At 37.7% G+C, this 23,388-nt stretch overlaps 2 protein-coding genes across 2 annotated transcripts; both read left to right on the top strand.

The window, feature by feature from the left end:
• Positions 1-1,104: 1,104 nt before the first annotated feature.
• LOC147860850 (pentatricopeptide repeat-containing protein At2g39620-like) lies at positions 1,105-5,928 on the top strand. The gene has a single exon (XM_087323553.1). It carries the CDS (start codon positions 1,173-1,175, stop codon positions 5,670-5,672), a length of 4,500 nt encoding a protein of 1,499 aa, XP_087179679.1. The 5' UTR covers positions 1,105-1,172; the 3' UTR covers positions 5,673-5,928.
• Positions 5,929-17,634: 11,706 nt separating this feature from the next.
• On the top strand, positions 17,635-22,662 carry LOC147860849 (pentatricopeptide repeat-containing protein At3g09040, mitochondrial-like). The gene has a single exon (XM_087323472.1). It carries the CDS (start codon positions 17,700-17,702, stop codon positions 21,609-21,611), a length of 3,912 nt encoding a protein of 1,303 aa, XP_087179598.1. The 5' UTR covers positions 17,635-17,699; the 3' UTR covers positions 21,612-22,662.
• Positions 22,663-23,388: the final 726 nt, after the last annotated feature.

Below are 23,388 nucleotides of genomic sequence, written 5' to 3'. Positions count from 1 at the left end.
GATAATGGATATTGTACCCCGACGTGATGAAAAACCATTGAATTGTGCATAAAACGCATACATGGAAAATAAAGATTATTGTGGAAAGACGAGAAATATTATTACAAAAATAATGTGAAGAACAGAAAGATTGTTAATATCCCTATTTTTCCTAGAATCCTCTCAATATTCTGATACAGAATGCTTGAGATTGTGTACAAATTAATACATAAACAAAAACAAATTAGAGATTTATAAAGAAATACATTAGAGATTTACAAATTAGAGATTTATGAATACAAAATTTGCTGCAGAAGTACATGAAAAAAAGAGAGATATTTCTGCTAAGAAGAGAGAGATTATTGTAAAAACAAACATGAAAAAGAGAGATGATTGAATAAAATTTTATTGAGTTGGTTGGGTGACCAACTCAACCTACTTATCATTGTAATCCCTCAACTACTCCAAACCCTAATCCCTCAACTATTCCTACCACATGTAAAAAAAACAGAAAAAGTGATGTAATAGGGTTTAGTACATACCTGAGAATAGTGATGGAGGAGAATGATTGCTGTATATGTCGATTGCAAGCCACCTGATGCCTAACTCTTTCCCGGCAAAAGAAACCTGTCAATCTCATTTGAAAAAATGAGAGATAATGACAGGTTTCAGGCTTTTATAGTCATTGGTTGGGCGACCTACATCTTTTATTGAGTTGGTTGGGTGACCAACTCAATATAAACCCTAAACCAGTTGGGCAACCTGCTTAAACTGGTCACCCAACCATTTGGGCGACATGCATCTTTTATTGAGTTGGTTGGGCGACCCTTTTAAAAATATATTTCGATTGGGCAACCTTTGACAGGGTTGGGCGACCTCTACACAGGTTTATTTTTCGCGCCTTCTTCCTTATCGAAATTCGACGGTGCAGATCGCACGCACGCGCCTTCTCTGAGCAACCTGCGCCGTCTGTGGCCGCGATTCCCTCACCAGCCCTCTTTATGATTTGTGTCCTAATAGACACGTGGCATGTATGTATATATAATATATATAGTATATACATAGATATAGAGAGAGGTGTATTATAATTTATGCATTTCAGTAGATTCCAAACAGTACACATATTATCTGAATCTCTTTGCATTTGCTCTCACACTACAGGCAGGCATCACGTTGCCACATGATTCTTGGAGATGTTGGGTTTAGGCGAAGGTGCCATGGCTTCTTCAATAATAAATCAGACCCATATGGATGATCACCACTTACCCTCTCTACAGAACTATGCGGATATCATCTACCAGTGCAAGAAAGACAAGAATCTAGCGCAAGCAAGATCCATACACACACAATTGTGTGAATATGGCATCCAAACAGAGATGGGGAATTTCCTTGTTCCGTTATTTGTGCAGTGCGGAAGTGTAAGCAATGCGGAGCAACTGTTTCTTCAGTTAAATCATAGAAGTGATCATTCATGGAACCATCTCATTCAAGGATATGTGGATTGTGGGAGGTTAGAGCAAGCCATTGATGCTTATAAGAGTTCAAAAATGGATTGTGTTAGACCTAATAAGCACACATTTGTGGCAATTCTCAAAGCTTGTTCTAAGATGAAGAAAGAAGATGACGGAAGAAAAGTTCGGATAGATCTCGCTTCAAAAGGATTCGAAAAAGACCCATTTGTTGGTAGTACTCTAGTTTCTATGTATGCAAAATGTGGTCTTATTGACGAAGCAACCAAGGTTTTTGTTGATTTGCCTATTCGTGATGTGGTTGCCTGGAATGCCCTTATATCTGGGTATATAGACAATGGACGGGGTAATGAAGCATTGCATTTTTTTGATGAAATGATATCAGAGGGTGTTTCTCCTAATGTTATAACATATATTTGTACTTTGAAGATATGTTGTAGCTTGGGATATGTAAACAAGGTGAAATTTCTTCATGCCGACATTGTGAAGAAAGGACTTGAATCCGACCTCTTTGCAAGCAACACTTTGGTAGACACATATGCCAAATGTGGGTTGTTGGAGGATGCTTGGGAAATATTTGATCACCTGGAACTACAAGATGTGATATCATGGACTTCCCTTATCACAGGATGTGCAGATAATGGACACAATGAGAAAGCTCTGTTTTATATGAGTGAGATGCAATCACGAGGTTTTGCTCCTGATGGCGTTACTCTTACTTGTAGCTTGAAAGCTTGTGGAAACATGGGAAACGTTGAGAAAGGCCAAGAGGCACATTCTGACATTGTTAAAAAGGGATTTCATGAAGATCCATTCATTGGGAATGCTTTGGTAGATATGTACATTAAATGTCAATCCATCGAAGAAGCTCGTTACGTATTTGACAAACTGGCAAATCGAGATGTTGTCTCTTGGAACACATTAATCACAGGTTTTAGTGAAGAAGTGTTGGATGATAAGGTATTGAATTGTTTTGAGCGAATGCAAGAAGATGGGATAGCTCCAGATGATGTCACTTTCATAAGCTACTTGAAAATTTGTGGTAACATGAATGTTGCTAGTAGGGGGCAAGATGTATACTCTGAGATTGTCAAGAAAGGATTTGAGAAGGATCATTTTATTTCTAGTGTTTTGGTAGATATGTATGCTAAATGTGGGTATCTTTCAGAAGCAAAACAACTTTTTGACAAACTAGACAACCAAGATGTAGTCTTGTGGAATTCACTAGTTGCAGCGTATGCTGGAAAAGGATATCATGATGAAGTATTAAATTGTGTATACCAAATGCAATTGATAAAAGTCTCTCTAGATCCTGTCACTTATGCTCTTTGCCTAAAGAGCTGTGGCAGTGTTGGTTGTGAAGATGATAGTAGATATCTTCATTCTGAGATTGTAAAGAGAGGATTTGAAATTGATTCCTTTATTGGAAATACCTTAGTGGATGTGTATGCCAAGTGCGGTTCACACATAGAAGCCAAACACGTTTTCGATGATTTATCAGCTAGAAATGTCATTTCATGGAATTCCATCATATCGAGCTTTGCTGAAGGTGAGGATGTCGAGCAAATGTTTTCTTGTTTGGAACAAATGCAGCTTGAAACTTTATCTCCAGATTCAATTAGTTTTATCTTGATGTTAAAAGGTTGTTGTAATATGAGAACCTTAAACAAAGGTCGAGAAATCCACACTCTTATAATTCAAAAGGGATTTGAAAGAGATGAATTGATAATCAGTGCCTTGATTGATATGTATGCAGAGTGCATGTCACTTAGTGATGCGAAGTTTGTCTTTGATAGTATTCCTGTTCATGATGTGGTCTCATGGACTGGACTAATCACAGCATATGCTGAGTTTGGTTTTGATGAGGAGGTATTGGTTCTATTAGAGGAGATGAAATTAAAAAGACTATGTCCAGATGTGGTAACGTTGATGTATTTCATGAGAGCATGTGGAAACTCTATGGCAGTTGTAAAGGGCCAAGAAATGCATAGTGATATAGTTGCTAGAGGACTAGAAGATGAGATGCTCATTTACAACAATTTGGTGGATATGTATGTCAAGTTTGGCTTGCTTATAGATGCAGTAGAGATTTTCAATAGATCGCCTACTCAAAATTCTGTATCTTGGTCTGCACTTATTGTTGGGTATAGTGGTGAAGGGCTGACTGGGAATGTTCTTCACTCTTTGGAACAAATTGAACTAGAATGTGTGACATTTGATCCTGTCACAATTCTTTGTAGTTTGAAAGCATATGGGCGGTTAGGTTTCATTGATAAGGGTCGAGAAATACATATTCAATTGGTTAAGTTGGGACTGGATTCGAGATCAATTATTATCAATGGCTTAATGGACATGTATGTACAACATGGTGATTTAGAAGAAGCACGCAAAGTGTTTAATGAATCATCAGTTCGAGATGTAGTCTCGTGGAACCTTTTAATTACAGCATATGCTGAGTATGGATTTGATGAACTGGCACGAAACCAATTAGAAGAGATGCAAACTGAATTTATAGCACCCAATGCTGTCACATTTGCTTGCATCTTAAAATGTTGTGTTAATCGGGGCACAGGTCTAGATATACATATGGAAACTGTGAAGAAAGGTTTTGAAACTGATCCTGTTGTCAGCAGCATATTGATGGATATGTATGCTAAATGTGGTCTTCTTTTGGAATCGAGGGAAATTTTTAATCAGATCCCATTTCAAGATATTGTCTCATGGACCACACTTATTGCTGGATATGGTGAACATGGAGACTTTGGGGACGTGCTTGGATGTCTAGATGAGATGCATTTAAAGGGATTGTTACCAAACCCTGTCACTTTTGTTTGCATCTTAAAAGCTTGTGGGAGTGTACGGGAAATAGATAGGGGTCGGGAATTCCATAGCAAAATCACAAAATTGGGTTTCGATTTTGAAGAAATGCTTGAGAACCCTCTGCTTGATATGTATGCAAAATGTGGTTCATTTCTGGAAGCTAAGTATGTTATTGATGAGATGCAGCATCAAGATGTCATATCATGGACTACATTGATTTCTGGCTATACTGAGCATGGCTATGCCATGAAAGCTCTGAATTGTTACCATATAATGCAACACAATCACATCTCTCCAAATGCTGTAACATTTTCCTGCATTATGAAAGCTTGCAGTATGACAAGCGAACTATTAGGTGGCCAAAAAATACATGCTGACATTGTGAAACAAGGGTATGAAAGAGAACTTGTTGTGAGTAACAGTTTGATACTGATGTATTCTAAATTTGGTCGACGTAATGAAGCATTGGAAACATTTGACAGCATGTTGGTACGAGATGCAATTTCATGGAGTACACTCATGGCATGTTATGCAGATGCTGGGCTTTGCAATGAAGTGTTCTTATGTTTCCAACAAATGCAGATAGAGGGTGTGGCCATAGATATAATCATGTGGAATTCATTGCTGGCGGTCTATGCAAATCAAGGACAATGTGGACTTGCCCTCGTGAACTATATGCAAATGCAACAACAAGGCATACTTCCAGATAGCACGATCATTATGACCATCTTAAGGGCATGTGGGAATGCATCAATGTTAGAAGGTGGGAAAAGAATTCATGCTCAAACTTTAGTTGCCATTGAACTCATGGAATCTCGAGAGTATCTAGAAGCAGCTCTCATTGATATGTATGGGAAATGTGGGTGCATGACGTATGCACACAACGTTTTTTATTCAATGCCCTCTAGAGCTCTAGTTACTTGGAATACATTATTAACATGTTATGCTCGTTATGGAGAAAGTGATATTGTTTTTCGTTCTTTAGAAACCATGAGTCAAGAAGGTCTACAATCTGATGATATCACATTCTTGTGTGTTATCAATGCCTGTAGCCATGGAGGTCTAGTCGATCAGGGACAAAATTATTTTGAGAGGATGAGCGGAGAATTCGGTATCAATCCAAGTGTTAAACACTATACTTGCATGATAGATCTCCTTGGTCGTGCAGGTCAATTAGATGAGGCTTCAGAACTATTTAAGATAATGCCTTTCATGCATGATCGTTTAGTAATCAATAGTTTATTGGGTGCTTGCCAAAAATGGGATGATGTTGAACTTGGGTCAGAAACCTTTGGGTTCATACAAAATTTAGACAAAATGGATCATGCCTCATTCATCTTGATATCTAATATATTTGCTGGTGGCAGGTCAGATAAGATGAAGAAGAAATTTGTGAATGCTTGAGAGCTTATATATGAACATTTACTGGATGTTCATTCAATATATGATGATGGCCCATGACGAGTGAAAAATAAGCACTTGATCCAGTTCAGAACAAGTGGTGTGGATGACAGTGCGAGGCATGGAAGTGTGTATATGTACTTGTAACATAGCAATGCCAATTTTGTAAGTACTTTCCAAGAGGAATGAGAAGACTCCTCATTCCATATATTTTTGAGATTGAGTCAAAGAAAGACAATAAATGAAACTTTACATTTGACTCATGCTTTGAAGGATCTATACATGTTGCAATGGTTGCCCAAGTGCCCCTCTGTGCAGGGAGCGAGAATAAGCTTAATCATATTGATCCTCAACGTTATCCCCATAATAGCATCCAAAACTTTTGTGATGGCTAAGAAACAAATGTTTTCAGATGATAAAAGTCAAGCCAACCAACTCACTGTTGATAGCAAACTTTTGCAACATTCAACCAAACCAAGTGTTGTAATAATTTCTCTAACAATTTGTCCTTACCTACAATTATACAAAAAGAACATGCAGTAGCTACCCTAAATAATCGTGTTATTACCAAAATGTTAGATAGGAGTCTCACATTGCTTTGAACAGTGTTCCTCTTGTATGTGTTTACAGTGATTACTGGTTTATTCGAACTGTGGAATCACGTTGAACAATTAACTGTTAGGCATTAATTCTTACTAGTCTTTTAGGTTCAAATAAATATGAATGAGCAATAGTCCAATCAAACTATGGAATCATTTTCATTATGTTCATGTCCATAATGTTTTATATCACTCAACATGTCAAATATGAATCATGTTGCATTACAAATGTTAGTCTTTTAACTTCATTGCAGCATAAAACAAGAAACAAGAGTTTACATTGTGGAACATATTAATAACCCGAATTTTGGTTTACCTGTCAACTAGAGATTTAGTATTGCTTATAAGTGTATTTATCATGATACTTTGTAAAGTCATATGGATGTTTGGACGGTAAAAAGCAGTTGTATAAATGGTAATATTAACATGGGGTATGCAAGTAAAACTAGGAATAACTACCAATAAGAGATGTTAACATACTAGAAATGGTTTCATAAAGCAATTCATCACATTTTACAAATATAAAGACTAATTGTAGAAACATATGATATAGCAGTAAAAACTATCCAAGCTAACAACAACATAGAATATATAGGCTAAGAAAAGAAAGACAAAAACTAGGTTATTTACCACACCAATGACTTTGCCCAATTGTTGCTCTAAATATTGGGAAGAATCAATTTATCTAGCAAGACAATGTGTGAAGAAGCAATTCAATAGAACAGGCAAAACAATGGAAAGAAAGATATATTAACATCTTCTGAGACCAAATTTGGCCCAAAGAAAGAAAAATATATTAACATTTCTTTAGAGGCAAAAATGGCCTATGAAACAGAACCAGACATTACATCTTAAAATGGTGTCTCATCTTTGAGACCAACAAACCAAAATAAATATAATTAAATTTGTAGAATTGCTTAAGGTGCCAAAGACAATATCATTAGATAGGTAGCATTCTACCCTTGGAAGATCTCCAACATGGCCAGATCCGAGATGGACAGATCTCCCGACACCAAGGAAGCACCTTTAGTGCTAGATGATAATGAACTTTATTTGTAAGTGACATGGGTGACTGAAAGAAAGAAAGAAAGATATATTGATGTCTTTTAAGAGGCCAAAATGGCCTATAAGACCAAACAAGAGATTACATCTTAAGTGTGGTCTCATCTTTGAGAACAACAAATCAAAATAAAATAAATATCATTAAGTAAATATAAAAATAAATAAGATAAAAGTAGACTAAAGAATTAGGTTTTCGGCACATGGGAGATTCTCAAGTTAGATATCTTATAACTTTAGACTTCGAAAGATCTCTAGCATAGGTTGATCCAAAATGGAGAGGTCTGCAAAGCGAGGGAAGCACTTACAGTGGCAGGAGATAATGAACTGAGGACATGATCCGTGGGGCCGAGGTCTACGTGCATGACAAATTGCTATTGCCCGATCTATTATAACCCCTTTGTTATGTCCTAGTTTGGAGCACATTTGTGCTGCCCTTGATTGACTTGTAGCATTAGTAGGAGTGATGGGCAAAAGAAAGTTGTGATTGTTCTTCGTGGATGAGCTTGTGTGGTTGTACTATTGTCCTTCAACAATATTTCCCTATGTCTCTTGAGTTCTCACAAGGAAAGTCCTAGGCACCGTTGGTCCTCATATTCTATAACCTTGCATACTAGGCTAAAGCCTTGTTTAAAGAGGCAATGGGATCTCCCTCTTATTTCCTAAAAAACACTACAATGACACACATAGTGTTCTTCATATTCTACTCCTTGATGTCACAATTGGCAAATTCTTTCTTCTAGAGGTTTTCATGTATATCTGCCTACCTCAATCTCTAGATGATGTGATGATGTTCGCAACTGCCCTATCACACTGCACATCGCATAGGATATATGTATGTCCATATAAGGTAGCCTAATGATGAATCCATCTTCTGATGTTTGTAAAAAGTGTGTCTTGTAGTGGGCCATCTTCGTACCAAGTGATATTTTTGGGTTGATCTACGTTATCTTTTTTTCCAAGCTAATAATATCAATTCGGATCACTCTATTCTTTTCCACTTTGGTCATATTTAGATGAGCACAATCCAAGCTATATTGGATGGGGGTAGTGCATTTATGCTTATGCCTTGTGACTCGAACCATTGTTGCATTTAAACATACCAACAATTAACGTCTCCATTCTCAGTCAATTGTCTTTATGCCATAAGTGCCAACCTTAGGTACCTTCATTTAGGGAGCTCCCCAAGACGTTGGATACAAGTCATTGATTGGAACCATAGATTGACACATGCGTGATATTCTCTATGCACAATATTCGTAATATTCGAGAATACGAAATAGCCCCAAGAATATTATAAAACCATTCGTTTTGCAAAATAAATATAAAAAAATTAATTAATTCATTTTTTTATTTAAATAAATTTATTTCACCAAAAAAAGAATAATTATTCATTAATAGATTATAGTGTCAACCTTCAGGAGAGTTTATGAAACTTATTTTAATTAATTAAATTTTAAAATATAAATATTTTTATATTTATTATAAAAATATGATTAGTGTGAACTTTCCAGTCCTATTTTTAATGTCAAGATAAAAATATCCATAAATTTTTGAGGGAATAAAAAGTGAAAAATTAATGAACCTTTATTTTATTTTATTCATTTATTAAAAATAAAACGAATACTTATAATTATAAGTTACACATTTATTATAAAAATTGAGTAGTGTCAAGTCCCTCTTTTATTATCCCTATTTGTTGTCAAGTTCCTTTTTTTTATCCTAAGAAATTAAAATAGATAACTTTATGTACTCTCTTTTTTCTTTTCTTTTTTGAGTCAAACGAATACTTGACCACCCATTCGTATTCATATTCATTTGCATTCGAATGGGAAACCCCACGAATGTGAATATGTCAATCTATGATTGGAACAATGCCTCAATGATTATAGGGGCTGCTCCCATCTCTGCCAGGATTATGTCATGGGACACTGATGCTTTGCTCGTTATCATGTGTGATCATTGACACTAAAGGTCTCTCTAAATCTTTCCAATGATTTGCCTTGTTAAGACTTGGTCCCCACGTTTCTACTCCATAGAGAAGAGTTGGTATGACAAGTGTATCAAATAACCTTAGCTTAGTTCGAGGCTCTTGGAACTAAAAATGTGCACATTGTCTTTCGAGAGCATAAAGGGCTACATATGCACAAGAAAGTTAGGCACAAGGAGTCTCTCATAAGGAGAACCTAGGCCCTGTAAATGTTACTCCTAGGTATGTGTAAGAGCATGTATATTCCACCTTTTCCTCTCCCAAGAAGAATTCCAGTTCTGATCTTGTTAACCATGCTTGAGTGGTGCTAAACACCATCGCTTTAGTTTTATCTATGTTTATCAACAAACCTTTGTCTGTACAAAATAGTTTGAAGGCATTTAGATGTCTTTGTAGTCCCTCCGGATGAGTCAGTCAACGTATAGTAAATTAGTAATATTTGTATAGCTATACTTGCTAGGCATGCTCCCGAACTGCGAATCTCTCTATGTAATGTGATTTGTCTTCTATATAGAGACAGAAGAGAGTAGGCGATAGTGGGCATCCTTGCTTCACTCCAATTGTGCTAGCCATCGCCTCTGAAAAACCCTTGGAAGACCACACTTTTTCTGACATTGATTCATAGAGTGCATAGATTCCCCATTACATATCTGTAGGAACACCAAGGGCTTCTAGCCATTGCATAAACCAAGTACATGGCAGTGCCAAAGGCTTTTCGGAATTCTACAAAGCAGCAATAAATCCTCTTATAATGGGCTCTGCTCCCCTTGATAAGGTCTCAGAGGGTCAATATGTGATCCAAAGTTGAACCCCTTCCGCAATCCTGCCTGTCCAGCTGAACGGCAGCCACACATGCATACAAAGATACGGATATGTGATTCATGAACATGACATAAAATGGAAATGCAGATAATTATGAGAAGATTCTATCTTAATATGTCTACTTATTCTAAGCCATTTATCAACCTCCACTCTTGAGCTTTGTACTCCACGTATATAGTCATATTACTAGATAATTATAAAGTTTCTAGATGATTCTCAGTTGTCAATGATGCATGATTTGAATATACACATCAAATGGAATTGTTTAAAATCTAGCTAGGCATACCTTTGCTGAGTCAACATCCGGAACTTCCAGTGTTGAGATACTATTTTGTCAGCTGGATCATGAAACATCAGTATTGATCAAATCATTCCTTTGGCATTCCATCTTCTTCATTAGTCAGTAGCCAGAACATTGAATCAATCGAAGAAGGTTGGTGGTGACAACACCTGGATTTGGTATCGTCGAGTTCCATTCAGACTAATGCTCTTTATCTGCTAACACAGTGTAGTTCAACTGTGCCTTCTTTAAGTAGAGCTTATATGGTGATCCACACAGATGCTGGATAAGGGTTTGTGTCTGAAAAGTGATCATTACATATCAGACTGGAATATTTTACAGGTTACATTTATGGGAGGTGTATGTTTGGTGAACCATGAAATGTTGGCATTGATCGAATCGTTTGACATTCCATTTTCTTCATTAGTCAGTAGCCAGAACGGCCAAGCAATCAAGGCTGGTGGTGACAACTCCTGCATTTTTGTATCTTTGAGTTCCCTGCAGACTAATGCTCTACATCCTATAACAGGCTGTAGTCCACCTGTGCACTCTTTAAGTGGAGCTTATGTGGTGATCCACGCAGATGTTGGATTTAATAATTTCGTGATCTGAGATTTCCTATCCAAACTGTCTGATACAAACCACACTTATATAGGCACATAGTCCTTTGATATTTTTGAAGTGTCACACTCCAGACAAACCAGTCGTTGATACTGGTGTCTTCAACGATCTTGAAATTCTTAGTGACCTTTCTAACTCATGAATAAGTCTCTGTTTCCTCCAAAACATGCCTTTGTGTCTCATCATCTCAACTTGTTTCAAGAAAAATGTTAATGCAAGTTCATGATCTATTATCCGCATACATGTTCGCCATAAGAATATAGGAAGATTCTAGCATTGGATGCAAATGCACAGCACTCTTAAATGCTTCTTTACCTAGTTCAAATTTTCCATGATGACGGCATGCACTCAATAAACACAACCAAGTAGTTAAATCAGGATTCATTGGCATTTTAGACATTATTTCTTCTGCATTTCCGAAGTCCCCTGCTCGTCCGAGGATGTCAATCATAATAGAGAAATGCTCCATCTTTGGATTGATACCATAATCTTTCAACATCAATTTGAAATACAGTATACCATCACTTGTAACTCCGGCATGATTACAAGCACAAAGGAGCGAGAGAAATGCAACACCATCAGGCTCAATACCTGAAAATTGCATTTCCCTGAAGTTTCGTAGGTTTACAGAATAGTTTCCTTGCTGGGCATAACAAGTCAAGAGTACAGTCCATGATATTATGTCTGCCTCCTCAAGTATATCAAAAGTTGCTTGAGCATCTCTCACAGTTGCACAATTGCCATATGCGTGAATAAGGGCAGTTGCCAAAAGAGGAATCGAATCATATTCACATGAAACAATCATCCAGTGGATGTGTCTACACATGTCCACTGTCCCTATCATGCTGCAAGCTTGTAAGGCATACCAAAATGTGAGATGATCCATGGAAAAGCTTTCCTTTTGGATAGCTCTAAAAAGATGGAGAGCACTTTCTGCTTGGCTATTCTCGATATATGCTGCAAGCATTGCATTATGGGCTATGAGACCACAATATTGTGATGATTCAGACAAGACTTTTTCCGCTTCTTCTATGCTTCCACATTTTCCATACATGCTCACAAATGCACTCACAACGAAGGCATCCAAACAAAACTTACCCTGCCTTGCATCCATATGCAAAGCACGGCCAATCTCAAGAGACGTAGATTTGAAGGACTGCACTTCCACTCCAACTTTTTCTTCTTTCTCAGCAATTGCACAACATGCTTCAAGAGCCATTACAAAGGTTCGGCTATTTGATCTGAACCCTTTTCTTTGCATTTCTGTATATATTTGTAAACCTCTCTCGGGCTCACCTTGATACACATATGCATGGATGATAGAATTCCATGACACACTGTCTCGTTGCAACAATCCAGCAAACACATTCTCAGCATCCACAATGCTCCCGCATTTTCCATACATAGCAATAAGAGAGCTACTGACAAAGATATCTGAATCCATACCTTTTCTCCTTGCCAGAGAATGTTGCAATCGACCAAATTCCAATGATATTTCTTTTAGTGTCTTCCCTTCCCTAACTACATTTTCTTTCTGTGCAAGTTCACAACATGCTTGGAAAGCAATTAGAAATGTTATCTCATCTTGATCAATGCCTTCTTTCCACATTTGGTTGAGAAGCTGGAAAATCTTTTCTTCAAAGCCATGCTCGCCATAAATGGAAAGCATTATGTTCCATGGCACAACATTGTCTTTACATGAGCTGCCAAAGAGCGCCTCTGCTTCCAGAATGTTGCCACATTTTCCATACATACAAATAAGACTGTTATTAACAAATGGATCTGCAATAAACCCTAATTTTTCAATATCTTGATGCATTGCTTCTCCAATTTCCAGACACATCGTTTTGATGAATTGACTATCCACAAGAACAGCTTCTTCCTCCTCTGCCAACATACAACATGCTTGAAGAATGATCACAAAGGTCCTATTGTTTGGCACTACGCTTAGATCCTTCTGCATATGTAAGAAGAACTGTAGAGCCCTTTCAGGAAGATTTTGCTTAACATATGCCAATAGCATAGTATTCCAAGTCACCATGTCATAGAGAGATAAGCAACTAAACACATTCTCAGCCTCTACTATGTCACCACATGTGCCATACAAACCTATGAGAGCACTTCCAACATATACATTTGAAAGCATGCCTTTCTTAGTAGCATCAGCATGTAGACCCTGACCAATTTCCAAAGCCATAGACATGATAGGTCGAATAATCATATCTGTATCCTTATCCTTTTCGCCGAGCAAGTTACATGCTTGAAGAGCCATTACATAACTCCGCCCATTATCACCCAAACATCCTTCTTCTGACATTTGTCGGTAAAGCATTATGGCTTTTTCTTGATCTTGATGTACATAAGCTGACAGCATGGACATCCATAACATTGCATCACATGGAGAGGATCCATAAAAGACATTCTCAGCTTCTTCAAGAACCCCACACTTACTATACATACTAAGAATGGCATTACTTACAAATGTGTCTAGATCCAATCCTCTTTTAACAATATCAGCATATATCGATTCACCAATTTCCAAAGCCAACTTTTTCATTCGTGCATCATCCTGAGCCTCCACATTTTTTCCCTCTGCAAGTACGCAACATGCTTGAAGAGCAATCACAAATATTTGTTCATCAAGAATCAAATATTTTCCCTCAATTTGGTTGAATAGTTGTAAAGCTCTTTCACCATCACCTACTTCAACATATGCTGCCATCATTGCACTCCAAGCTATTGCATCGGGGTGCTGCAATCCTTGAAAAACATTTTCAGCTTCAACTATACTCCCACATTTTCCATAGGTACTCACTAATCTACTTCCAATAAATACATTCGAATGAAGGCCATTCCTTCGTACATCTTGGTGTAAAGCTTGGACAATTTTCAAGGAAAAGACTTTTATGCTTTGATTCACCACAACAAACACTTCTTCCTTATCCAAAAGCATACAGCATGCCTGAAAGACAATAGAAAATGTCCATTCGTTTGGCTGCACTCCCTCTTCTTGCATTTGTCGGTATGCAAGCAGTACCTTATTTTCTTCTTCTTGCTCCAAATAGATTGACAGCAATAACGTCCATGACACCACATTCCTAATGGGCATATTGCATCTAAACACATACTCTGCTTCACTGATACGCCCACACTTTCCATACATGTTTACGAGAGAATTGCCAACAAAAACACCCAATTCAAATCCTTTGAAACATGCATCCATATGCAATGTTCGACCCACATTCAAAATCGTTTCTTTGTTTTCTTTCTCTTGCAGAGAGGTATCTCTCATTGTCTTATCTGCAATCATGTAGCATGCTTGTAGAGCAATCACAAGGGTCCTTTCATTAGAGCTCACACCTTCATTTTGCATTGTGGGTTGCAATAACAATGCATCCTCTTCTTGACCTTGTTCAATATAAGCCGACAACATTGCATTCCATGTCACTACATCTCGCTCTGAGAGTTCATCAAATACCTTTTTAGCTTCTATGATGCACCCACACTTTCCATACATCGTTATAATGGTGCTCCCAACAAATGCATTTACTTTAAGCCAAGTCTTAGTCCATGCTTCTTCATGCAACACTTTGCCCATTTTGAGATCGGCAACATTGGCACATGCTTTGAACATATTAACATAATTATACGGATTGATGGATTGTGTGAATACCATTTCTTGCATTTCTTGATACATTCTAAGAGCATGTTGAGATTGCCCAGATTCAATATATTCAATGATCAAATTCGTCCATGTATTTGAAGTTGTATATGGTAAAACGTAGACCATTTGAATTGCATCGTCAAAACCACCACATTTTACAAGCATTTCTACTAAGCCTTCACCAATGAAAGTGAATGATTCCAAACCGTAGCTAAACAAGTGAGCATGCACAAGCTTAGCCTCGTGCAAACATTTCTTCTTACAACAAGATCTGAACAGAGTAAGAAACAGGGGAGGAAGAAGGCTTGATTGAGGATCCATAATCTGGAAGAATAACAAAGGCAGAGCTTCTTGAATGTGTCCATTTCGGCATAAACCCTCGAAATCTGAGTCATTCTGATCACAAGGAGAAGAAGGAGAAACATGAAGGTAGTGTTGAGAATAAGAAGGTACATGATAATATCTAGTACAAGAATTATGTGGTGGCCTCATGGTCAAGACACTCTTCTTCTTTATCACCATCATCAGGTGGTATTGGTGATGGTGATGGTGATGGTGATGGTGATGGTAGTTGGTCGTTGAAACATGATGATATGATGGAGAGAAATCCATGGCAACTGCCATCAAGAAGAATCCTGATCCTAGGTTCTCGATTTCTCTATGTCATTACTTGAATTGAATTGAATTGAAACAATTGCTATACATACTTGACCAAAACCCTCAAATATATGAATGGCTAATAATGGTAACAATTGGAGACAGTACTTCCTGCATTCACCCATTTTACTATCAAAGCCAATATTTTCATTGCAAAAGGCACTACTTTGTTCATTGATGAGATATATGTGGTGACCAAGCAACTTGTTATTGACAAACTTTCGCCGAAAATGGCTAGCATGTTAGCAAGGGCATTACTTTGTTCATCGATGATATATGTTTTGTGACCAAGTAATTTGTTATTGCTAAACTTTCGCCCAAAATTGCTAGCATGTTAGCAAGGGCATTATTTTGTTAATTGATGAGATGTGTGTGGTGACCTAGTAACTTGTTATTGCTAAACTTTCTTCGAAAAGAATCAAGTGTGTTAACTATAAAACAATATGACGAGTAAGTTGCGCTTATGGTGATGATGTAGTAGCAACGAAGATAAGTCAAAAAGTTGTTTATGTTAATGATACATTCATATTTTTTGTTCATTGATGAGATATATTTGGTGACCAAGTAATTTGTTATTGCTAAACTTTCGCCCAAAATGGCTAGCATGTTAGCAAGGGCATTATTTTGTTAATTGATGAGATGTGTGTGGTGACCTAGTAACTTGTTATTGCTAAACTTTCTTTGAAAAGTCAAGTATGTTAACTATAAAACAACATGACGAGTAAGTTGCGTTTATGGTGACGATGTAGTTGCAACGAAGATAACTCAAAAAGTTGTTTATGTTAATGATATAATGAAAGTGTATGCTTATGGAAAATTACCTAATAATGTTTGGGTTTTCCTTCATTGTACTTTTAGTTATAGGCATTAGTTTAATCTTGTATTAGAATTAACTTCCATAATATGAGTGTGTGTACATTCCATAATTAGTTTTCCTTAAAAATTTATGTGTTTAATAGAGTTGGTTAAATCTTTATTTGCGTGAATATTTCTATTAATTAAGTTAACATTGCAAGAGATCAAGAAAACTACATGAGCATTCATAGCACAAGAGTGGTTGACAATGATATTTACATATCACATTACCAATAGAGTAAACATTGGTTTGATCTTGCATAATGACCTTGGTGTGAGGAAGAAATTTGGCCATCTCAATGTAATGCACCTAAAACCTACACACCATCTTTTTCTTACGTAATACACATCGATAATTAGGCAATACATGGGATGACCATATGTGTACATATTCATATGGTCGCCACATAAATGATTTCTTAGTTGGAAGTCTTCTTTTGCCCATATCCAAATCATACTTCAATAAGAGTTTGTCACCTGATAACAATAAGTATCTTGTGCAATGTAAAGATGATTCGATAAGTTAGTATAAAGACTCGTACTTTTCGATGTGATTATAAAGAGCAAGCAAAGTATATTGTTCGCTCCTCACATTTTGGGATACTTCAAAATCTCCTAGGGTCCTTGAGTGTTTTATAGAAAGACGCATGATATCATTATCGAGTACGACAACGAATCGTAACTTGCACTCCTTGAATGTGTAGAAACTCAAATCCAATAAAGAGGACACTCTTAAGCCAATGTTTTGCATTGAGTTCATTGTTTTTGTGGATGGCAAGAAAATGGACAATATCCAAATCAATCATGCCCAGAACTCCATGTGGACAACTGCAATATGTGGTATATTAAACAATAGTAAAATCCGAGTTTTTTATGGATCATATATCTATGGATAGTGCCATTGAATATGCTTTAGTTAAGAGGTTGAATCTCATCAATATGAAGCATCCAAGAATACTTGTGGCGACAAGGATGTTTAGGACATAATTGTCAAGGACCTAGAAATTGAGGTTCACAAACACACTACAAGAAAAGCTACATGGGGGGGGGGGGGGGGGATATGACTTGAAACGAATGTTTCGGCCGATGTTAGCTCCGACAAAATCCCGACCCTATCTTCTACAAAGCAGTTAGTGGGATGATCCTTTCGGTGTTCGCGTCCGGACAACTTGTCAGAAACCAGGTGGAGATATGACAAGGTCCATCTGTAAAGAGCCATGGTCATGGATAAGAAGCTAGAATTGTTGTTCCATATATCTTTCTTTCTTTCTATATGTATAGGTATATGTATATGTATATGTGTATGTATGTATCAGTATGTATATGTGTATATGTATACAGTATATATATGTATGTATATTTACACATATACATGTGTATGTATACAGTATGTATATGTATACGGAATGTGATCTTGTTCATTGAAGGAACCATGGATGGAATCATGGGAACAGAGTAAGCGAAACAAAAGACAGTTTTGGGTATGCATAAGATGAGTACTCTGCCCCTGCCTCATGCTTCTACTTCCCCATATATCTCGCCTGACTTGTCTTATGTGGATCAGTATCAAGCCTCCATGGATCAATTTATCCACCTCTTACAGACCTGCAAAAAAAGAAAAGATCTAATCCATGCCAAGAATCTCCATTGTCAACTATGTTCCCACGGCATGGAATTCCACCCTGAGCTCGGGAGCCATCTTATTCAGCTATTTGTAGAATGTAGATGTATGGATAGTGCTCATAGAGCTTTCCATAGATTGTCTTATCACAATGAGTACGCTTGGACGTCCATTATACATGGATATACACAACATGGTGATTATTTAACATATCCCTTTGAGCTCTACATGAAAATGAAACAAGACCGTGTAATTCCAAGTAAGTTCACATTTATGGCTTTGTTGAAATCTTGTATGAAGGCAAAATGTGTTGAAAAAGGTCGAGAAATTGAGCATGAGATCTTTGAACATGGATTTGAGAACGATATCATCATAAGAAATAGCTTGGTTGACATGTATGTGAAATGTGGTTCGTTAGTGGAAGCCAGTGAGGCAGTTAAAAAAATGTTTGTTCGAGATGTGGTTACATGGAACACTATAATAGGAGGATATGTTGATCATGATCTGAACGAGGAAGCATTGGTTTACTACCAGGAGATGCAAAATGAGGGAGTGGCCCTCAATGATCTTACTTATGTAAGTCTTCTCAAAGCATGCAAAAATTTAAGAGATCTAGAACGAGGCCGAGATCTCCACTCTGTGATAGCAAAGGAAGGGTTTGAAAATGATTTGTTTGTCACCAGTTCTTTGCTTGATATGTACGCCAAATGTGGAATTCTACGAGAAGCACAAGATATATTCGATGAGTTACCACTAAGAGATGTCGTTGTATGGACAACACTGCTGACAGGCTACATGGATCATGGTCTCAGTGCCGAAGCATTAAATTGCATCGAAATGATGGAGAGTGACAATATCTCTCCTAACGTATTCACATATCTTTGTGCTTTGAAAGCTTGTTGTAGTTTGAGAAATATAAAGAAGGGCCAAAGTCTTCATTCCGAAGTAGTTAAAAAGGGTTTTGATGGAGAGGCATTAATTGGCAACATTTTGGTTGACATGTATTCTAAATGTGGCTTACTTGAAGATGCAAAGGAGGTATTTGATTTGTTGTGTGTTCAAGATGTTGTCTCTTGGAATGCTCTTCTGACAGGATATGCTGAACATGGTTTAGGTGACCAAGTCTTGCATGGTTTCCAGAAAATGCAACAAGATGGTATCCCTTTAACTTCAGCAACATTAGTCTCTAGCTTGAGAGCTTGTACGATCTTAGAAGAAATAGATAAAGGTAGGACTGTACATGTAGAAATTGCTCAAGAAGGTTATGAAGAAGATGCATTTGTGTGTAGTGCTTTGGTGGACATGTATGCCAAATGTGGCTCACTTGAAGAAGCTCGGGATATTTTTGATAATCTTCGTGTTCATGATGTTGTGACATGGACCACACTCATTGTTGCTTATACTGAGCATGGGCGTGGCGAGGAAGCCCTGCAATGCATGGAGAAAATGAAGCTAGAAGGATTCATGCCTGATGCCGTTACTCTAGTATGCACCTTGAAAGCTTGCATTAGCATTGGATCTTTTAAAACAGGTCAAGAACTACACGTGTATGCTCTCAAAGTGGGATTAGAGAAAAATGCCTATGTTGCTAATTGTTTGATAGAGATGTATGGTAATCATAGCTCATATATCGAGGCTAAGTATGTTTTTGCTAAGCTGCCATGTAGAGATGTGGTTTCCTGGAATTCATTGATATCAGGATATGCTGAACATGGGTTTCATGAGGAAGTGTTGGAGTGTTTTGAACAAATGCAATTAGAGAACGTGCCACCAAATGCTGGCACATACATCTATTTTCTTAAGTCTTGCGGGAGCATAGGAGCTCTAGAGCATGGCCAAAGAATACATGCTAATATTGTCCAAAACCAACTGGAGGAAGATCTCTTTATTGGAAATAACCTGGTCGACATGTATGGAAAATTTCAGTTGTTAATTGAAGCTCTGGAGGTGTTTGAAGAGCTTCCGATTCGAGATGTCTTTTCATGGAATGCGTTAATTGGAGCTTATGTTGATAATGGTTTTTTGGAGGAGGCACTCCTTTCCTATGAACAAATGCAACTCGAAGGTGTTCCTTCAAGCCACATAACACTTACATCTTGTTTAAAAGCTTGTGGTATCCTTGGAAATATAAATAAAGGTTATGAGTTTCATGATGAAATGATTAGAATGGGGTTTGAAGTAGACACATTTATTGGCAACAGTTTGATCGACATGTACACAAAATGTGAATCTCTTATAGATGCCGAGAATGTATTTGAGAAACTGTATGCTCCTGATCCAGTTTCATGGACGATACTGATTGCAAAGTATGTGGAACACGGGTTTGAAGAAACAGCTCTGAAATTTTTGGAAAGCATGGAGGTGGATGGTATTTCTCCTGACACTTTTGCTTACCTTTGTAGTCTAAAAGCTTGTACAAACATGGAAGATAAAGAAAAGAGTCAAGAACTTTACGCTACAATTGTGAAGAGAGGCTTAGAGATCAATCTTGTGATTGGGAACGCATTGTTGGATATGTATGCAAAACGTGGATTACTCTCAGATGTTGCTGTAGTGTTTAAGTTATTACCATGTCGAGATGTGATTTCTTGGACCACATTGATTTCAGGGTATGCTGAGCATGGCCATCATGAAGAAGCATTGCATTGCTTTGAGCAAATGCAAGCAGAAGAAGTACCTCCTGATACAGTTACATTTATGTATATCCTGAAAGCTTGTGGAAACATGGGGGCAGATAAGAAGGGCAAAGATTTCCATAATGATGTTGTTATGAAGGGTTTCGATACAGATTCCTTCGTTGGTAACATCTTAGTGGATATGTATGCAAAGTGTGGTTCTATTGAGGAAGCAAAAGTAGTTTTTGTCGGGCTTTCAGAACGAGATGCTTTCTCATGGAATGCACTTTGTGCTGGATATGCTGAGATTGGGCTTACGGATGAAGCACTAACTTGGTTCCAAAGGATGCAGCGTGAAGGCGTGGCAGCTGATGTAGTTTCCTGGAACACAGTGATATTGCTGTACATCGAACAAGGTGATAATGATCATGCCCTTCATTGTTACCTGGAAATGCAAGAACAAGGGTTGGCACCAGATAGTATGGCCTACACTAATATCTTGAAGGCATGTGGTAATGCTGCCGCTTTAGATGTAGGGAAGATGATTCATGCTCAACTTTCCAGTGACATCGAGGGGAAAAAAGATATTGTGCTCTCAACTTCATTTCTTGACATGTATAGTAAATGTGGAAGCATGTATAATGCACAAGAGTTGTTTGAAGCAATGCCAGTGAAGGATATTGTGGCATGGAATGCACTCTTGACAGGATATGCTCGCCATGGGGAGACTCATCAGGCCCTTGTATTGTTTGAAAGAATGAGGAGAGATGGTATTCAACCAGATATAGTTGCATTCTTGAACGTGCTCACAGTGTGCTGCCATGCAGGACTAGTGGATAAGGCACAGAAGTACTTCCAACTCATGATTAATGAATATAGAATCACTCCTTCAATTGAGCATGTGAATTGCTTAGTTGATCTTCTCGGTCGTGCTGGGCAACTCAGTGAGGCTGTGAGAATGCTAGAGAATATGCCTTTTCAACCAGATTTAGTTGTATGGAGCACAATGTTAGCTGCTTGTCACAAGTGGGGTGATGCTGAGATTGGTAAACAGGCCTTCGATGGTGCAGTGAGCTTGGATGAAGAGCATTCAGCAGCATTCATTTTGATGTCCAATCTTTCAGTAGACTCTCATAGAACACAAGGGATTGCAATGTAAGCGATGGGAATGGTAAGAGAACCCTATGGACATCCAGTTGTACATTGTAAACAAATATATACTAATCAAAATCAGCACATGTCAGCTGAGAAAGATTGTCCAGTGGAGAGGAGAAGGTCATGTGTTCAATCCTTACATTTGGCAAGGTCATATTGTCAGTTAGTGTGATCTGAACCCCGACGCATGGGTTATCATCATTAATAACCATATGGGTTATCATCATTGTATAGACCCAATTGGGAAAGTTCAGATACACATTCAGTGCCAAGGTAACTTGATGTGTGTGCATATCAAAAGATCTTGCATTTTTTTTCCACACCTTGTGGCACCTGGAACTCCTCTTTGATGAGAAATCACTCAAGTGCTTTCTGTACATGCCCTGCTAATAATTGAAGAGTGCTAGGACAACTAATGCACTTTTGAGCATTTCTGATATATGTGTTGTGATAGACACGATTGGATGGAGAGGAATTGTGATGACTAAAGATCATGGCCAGTAAAGATCATAACCTACATGAGTTGGACAATCTGTATTCTTTGGTACATATAGTCTCCATCATGCTGGAACTCGGTCTAATTCTAGAGTCTTGCTCATGGGCATGCAATGACATAAATCACTTACAGATGTGCAATTAAATAAATTGCTTACCGACATTCTATAATTGCAGGGTATTGTTGAGAGACTGAATATATGACCTACCCTGAATGTGCAATAAATCACTTGCTTGCAAAGCGAGATTAGATGTAGCTTAATTCTTGGTCAAGATTTGTATGCAAAATTAGTTGAGTTTCAGTTGCACACCGGCATTTGGACATGAAACTTGGGGGAAGGAAGATTCAGGCAATTTTCAAAATGCTCCATATTTCTGTAGTATTATTGCAAGATTGAGAGATTCACCGCAGGCCGATATGCTTCTCTCTTGCACCTCGTGGAATAGAGTTTTAATCCAAGCAAGCTTCTCACCCATGTGACTTTTTCAATTGATGTAAAACCCATGTCAAAATTCTGTCATGCCTTAGTTTGAATGTAACATGGGCATGACCCAATTAATCAGTCTTTCGACAAAAGCAAAACTACCAACATATTTAACAATTAGGTGGTGGAATAATCCAACTATATTATGATGGGTAGCCATGTCAATGTGTTTGCGCTCACCCATCAACTTCATAGAATGATAGATACTTTTGTAACACAACTTAAACATGCATTTTAACAAACACAAAGAGTGCAATAAAAAATCATAGAAGATTGATGATAGAAGTGTCTAGGCAATCATCCTTTATATATACCCTTTGGCATGCTTGCAAGATTGCTATATATTTTCTCGGAATCAAACAATGTGAAAAGGAACTAAGATGTGTTGAGCACCTTCCTTGAGATCTTCACAATCCTAGATAGTAACTAATTTATAGTTAGCAATTGGGAGCTTCAACCTCTTCAAATCAATGGAATTTTTGAGGCAATATAGGCTCTTTGACATTTTTTAACATGCCTTTGTGTGATTGTTGATGTAGGCCAACTAGTGGGTTGGTAACAACAACACTCTTATGACCGTAAGGTCAACAACTAGTTTGCAGAACCCCATATAAACTCGTATTCGATTTGTGGGGATGAGATAATAAAAGATGGGGAGCTAGAGATGGTTCCGTTGCGACATACAATGATGGGGCAAGTGTCAAAGTTCATAAAGCTTGTGACATTCGGCAATCCTCGATCAAACGCAACATTAAGTCAATGAATAGGGAGGAGGCGAGGAAATAACAGAAGCTTGTGGGC

The sequence above is a fragment of the Azolla caroliniana genome, unplaced genomic scaffold (genome assembly GCF_043228905.1).
Source record: "Azolla caroliniana isolate FFs.n. ecotype wild unplaced genomic scaffold, voAzoCaro1.0.p SCAF_8, whole genome shotgun sequence".
Classification (NCBI taxonomy): Eukaryota; Viridiplantae; Streptophyta; class Polypodiopsida; order Salviniales; family Salviniaceae; genus Azolla; species Azolla caroliniana.
Note: the sequence above shows the minus strand (reverse complement) of the source record. Positions and strands in the feature narration are given on the sequence as shown.

What these genes read in the sequence shown, in the direction of transcription:
- LOC147860850 (XM_087323553.1), top strand. Translation starts at nt 1,173, where the DNA reads ATGTTGGGTTTAGGCGAAGGTGCCATGGCTTCTTCAATAATAAATCAG.
- LOC147860849 (XM_087323472.1), top strand. Translation starts at nt 17,700, where the DNA reads ATGCATAAGATGAGTACTCTGCCCCTGCCTCATGCTTCTACTTCCCCA.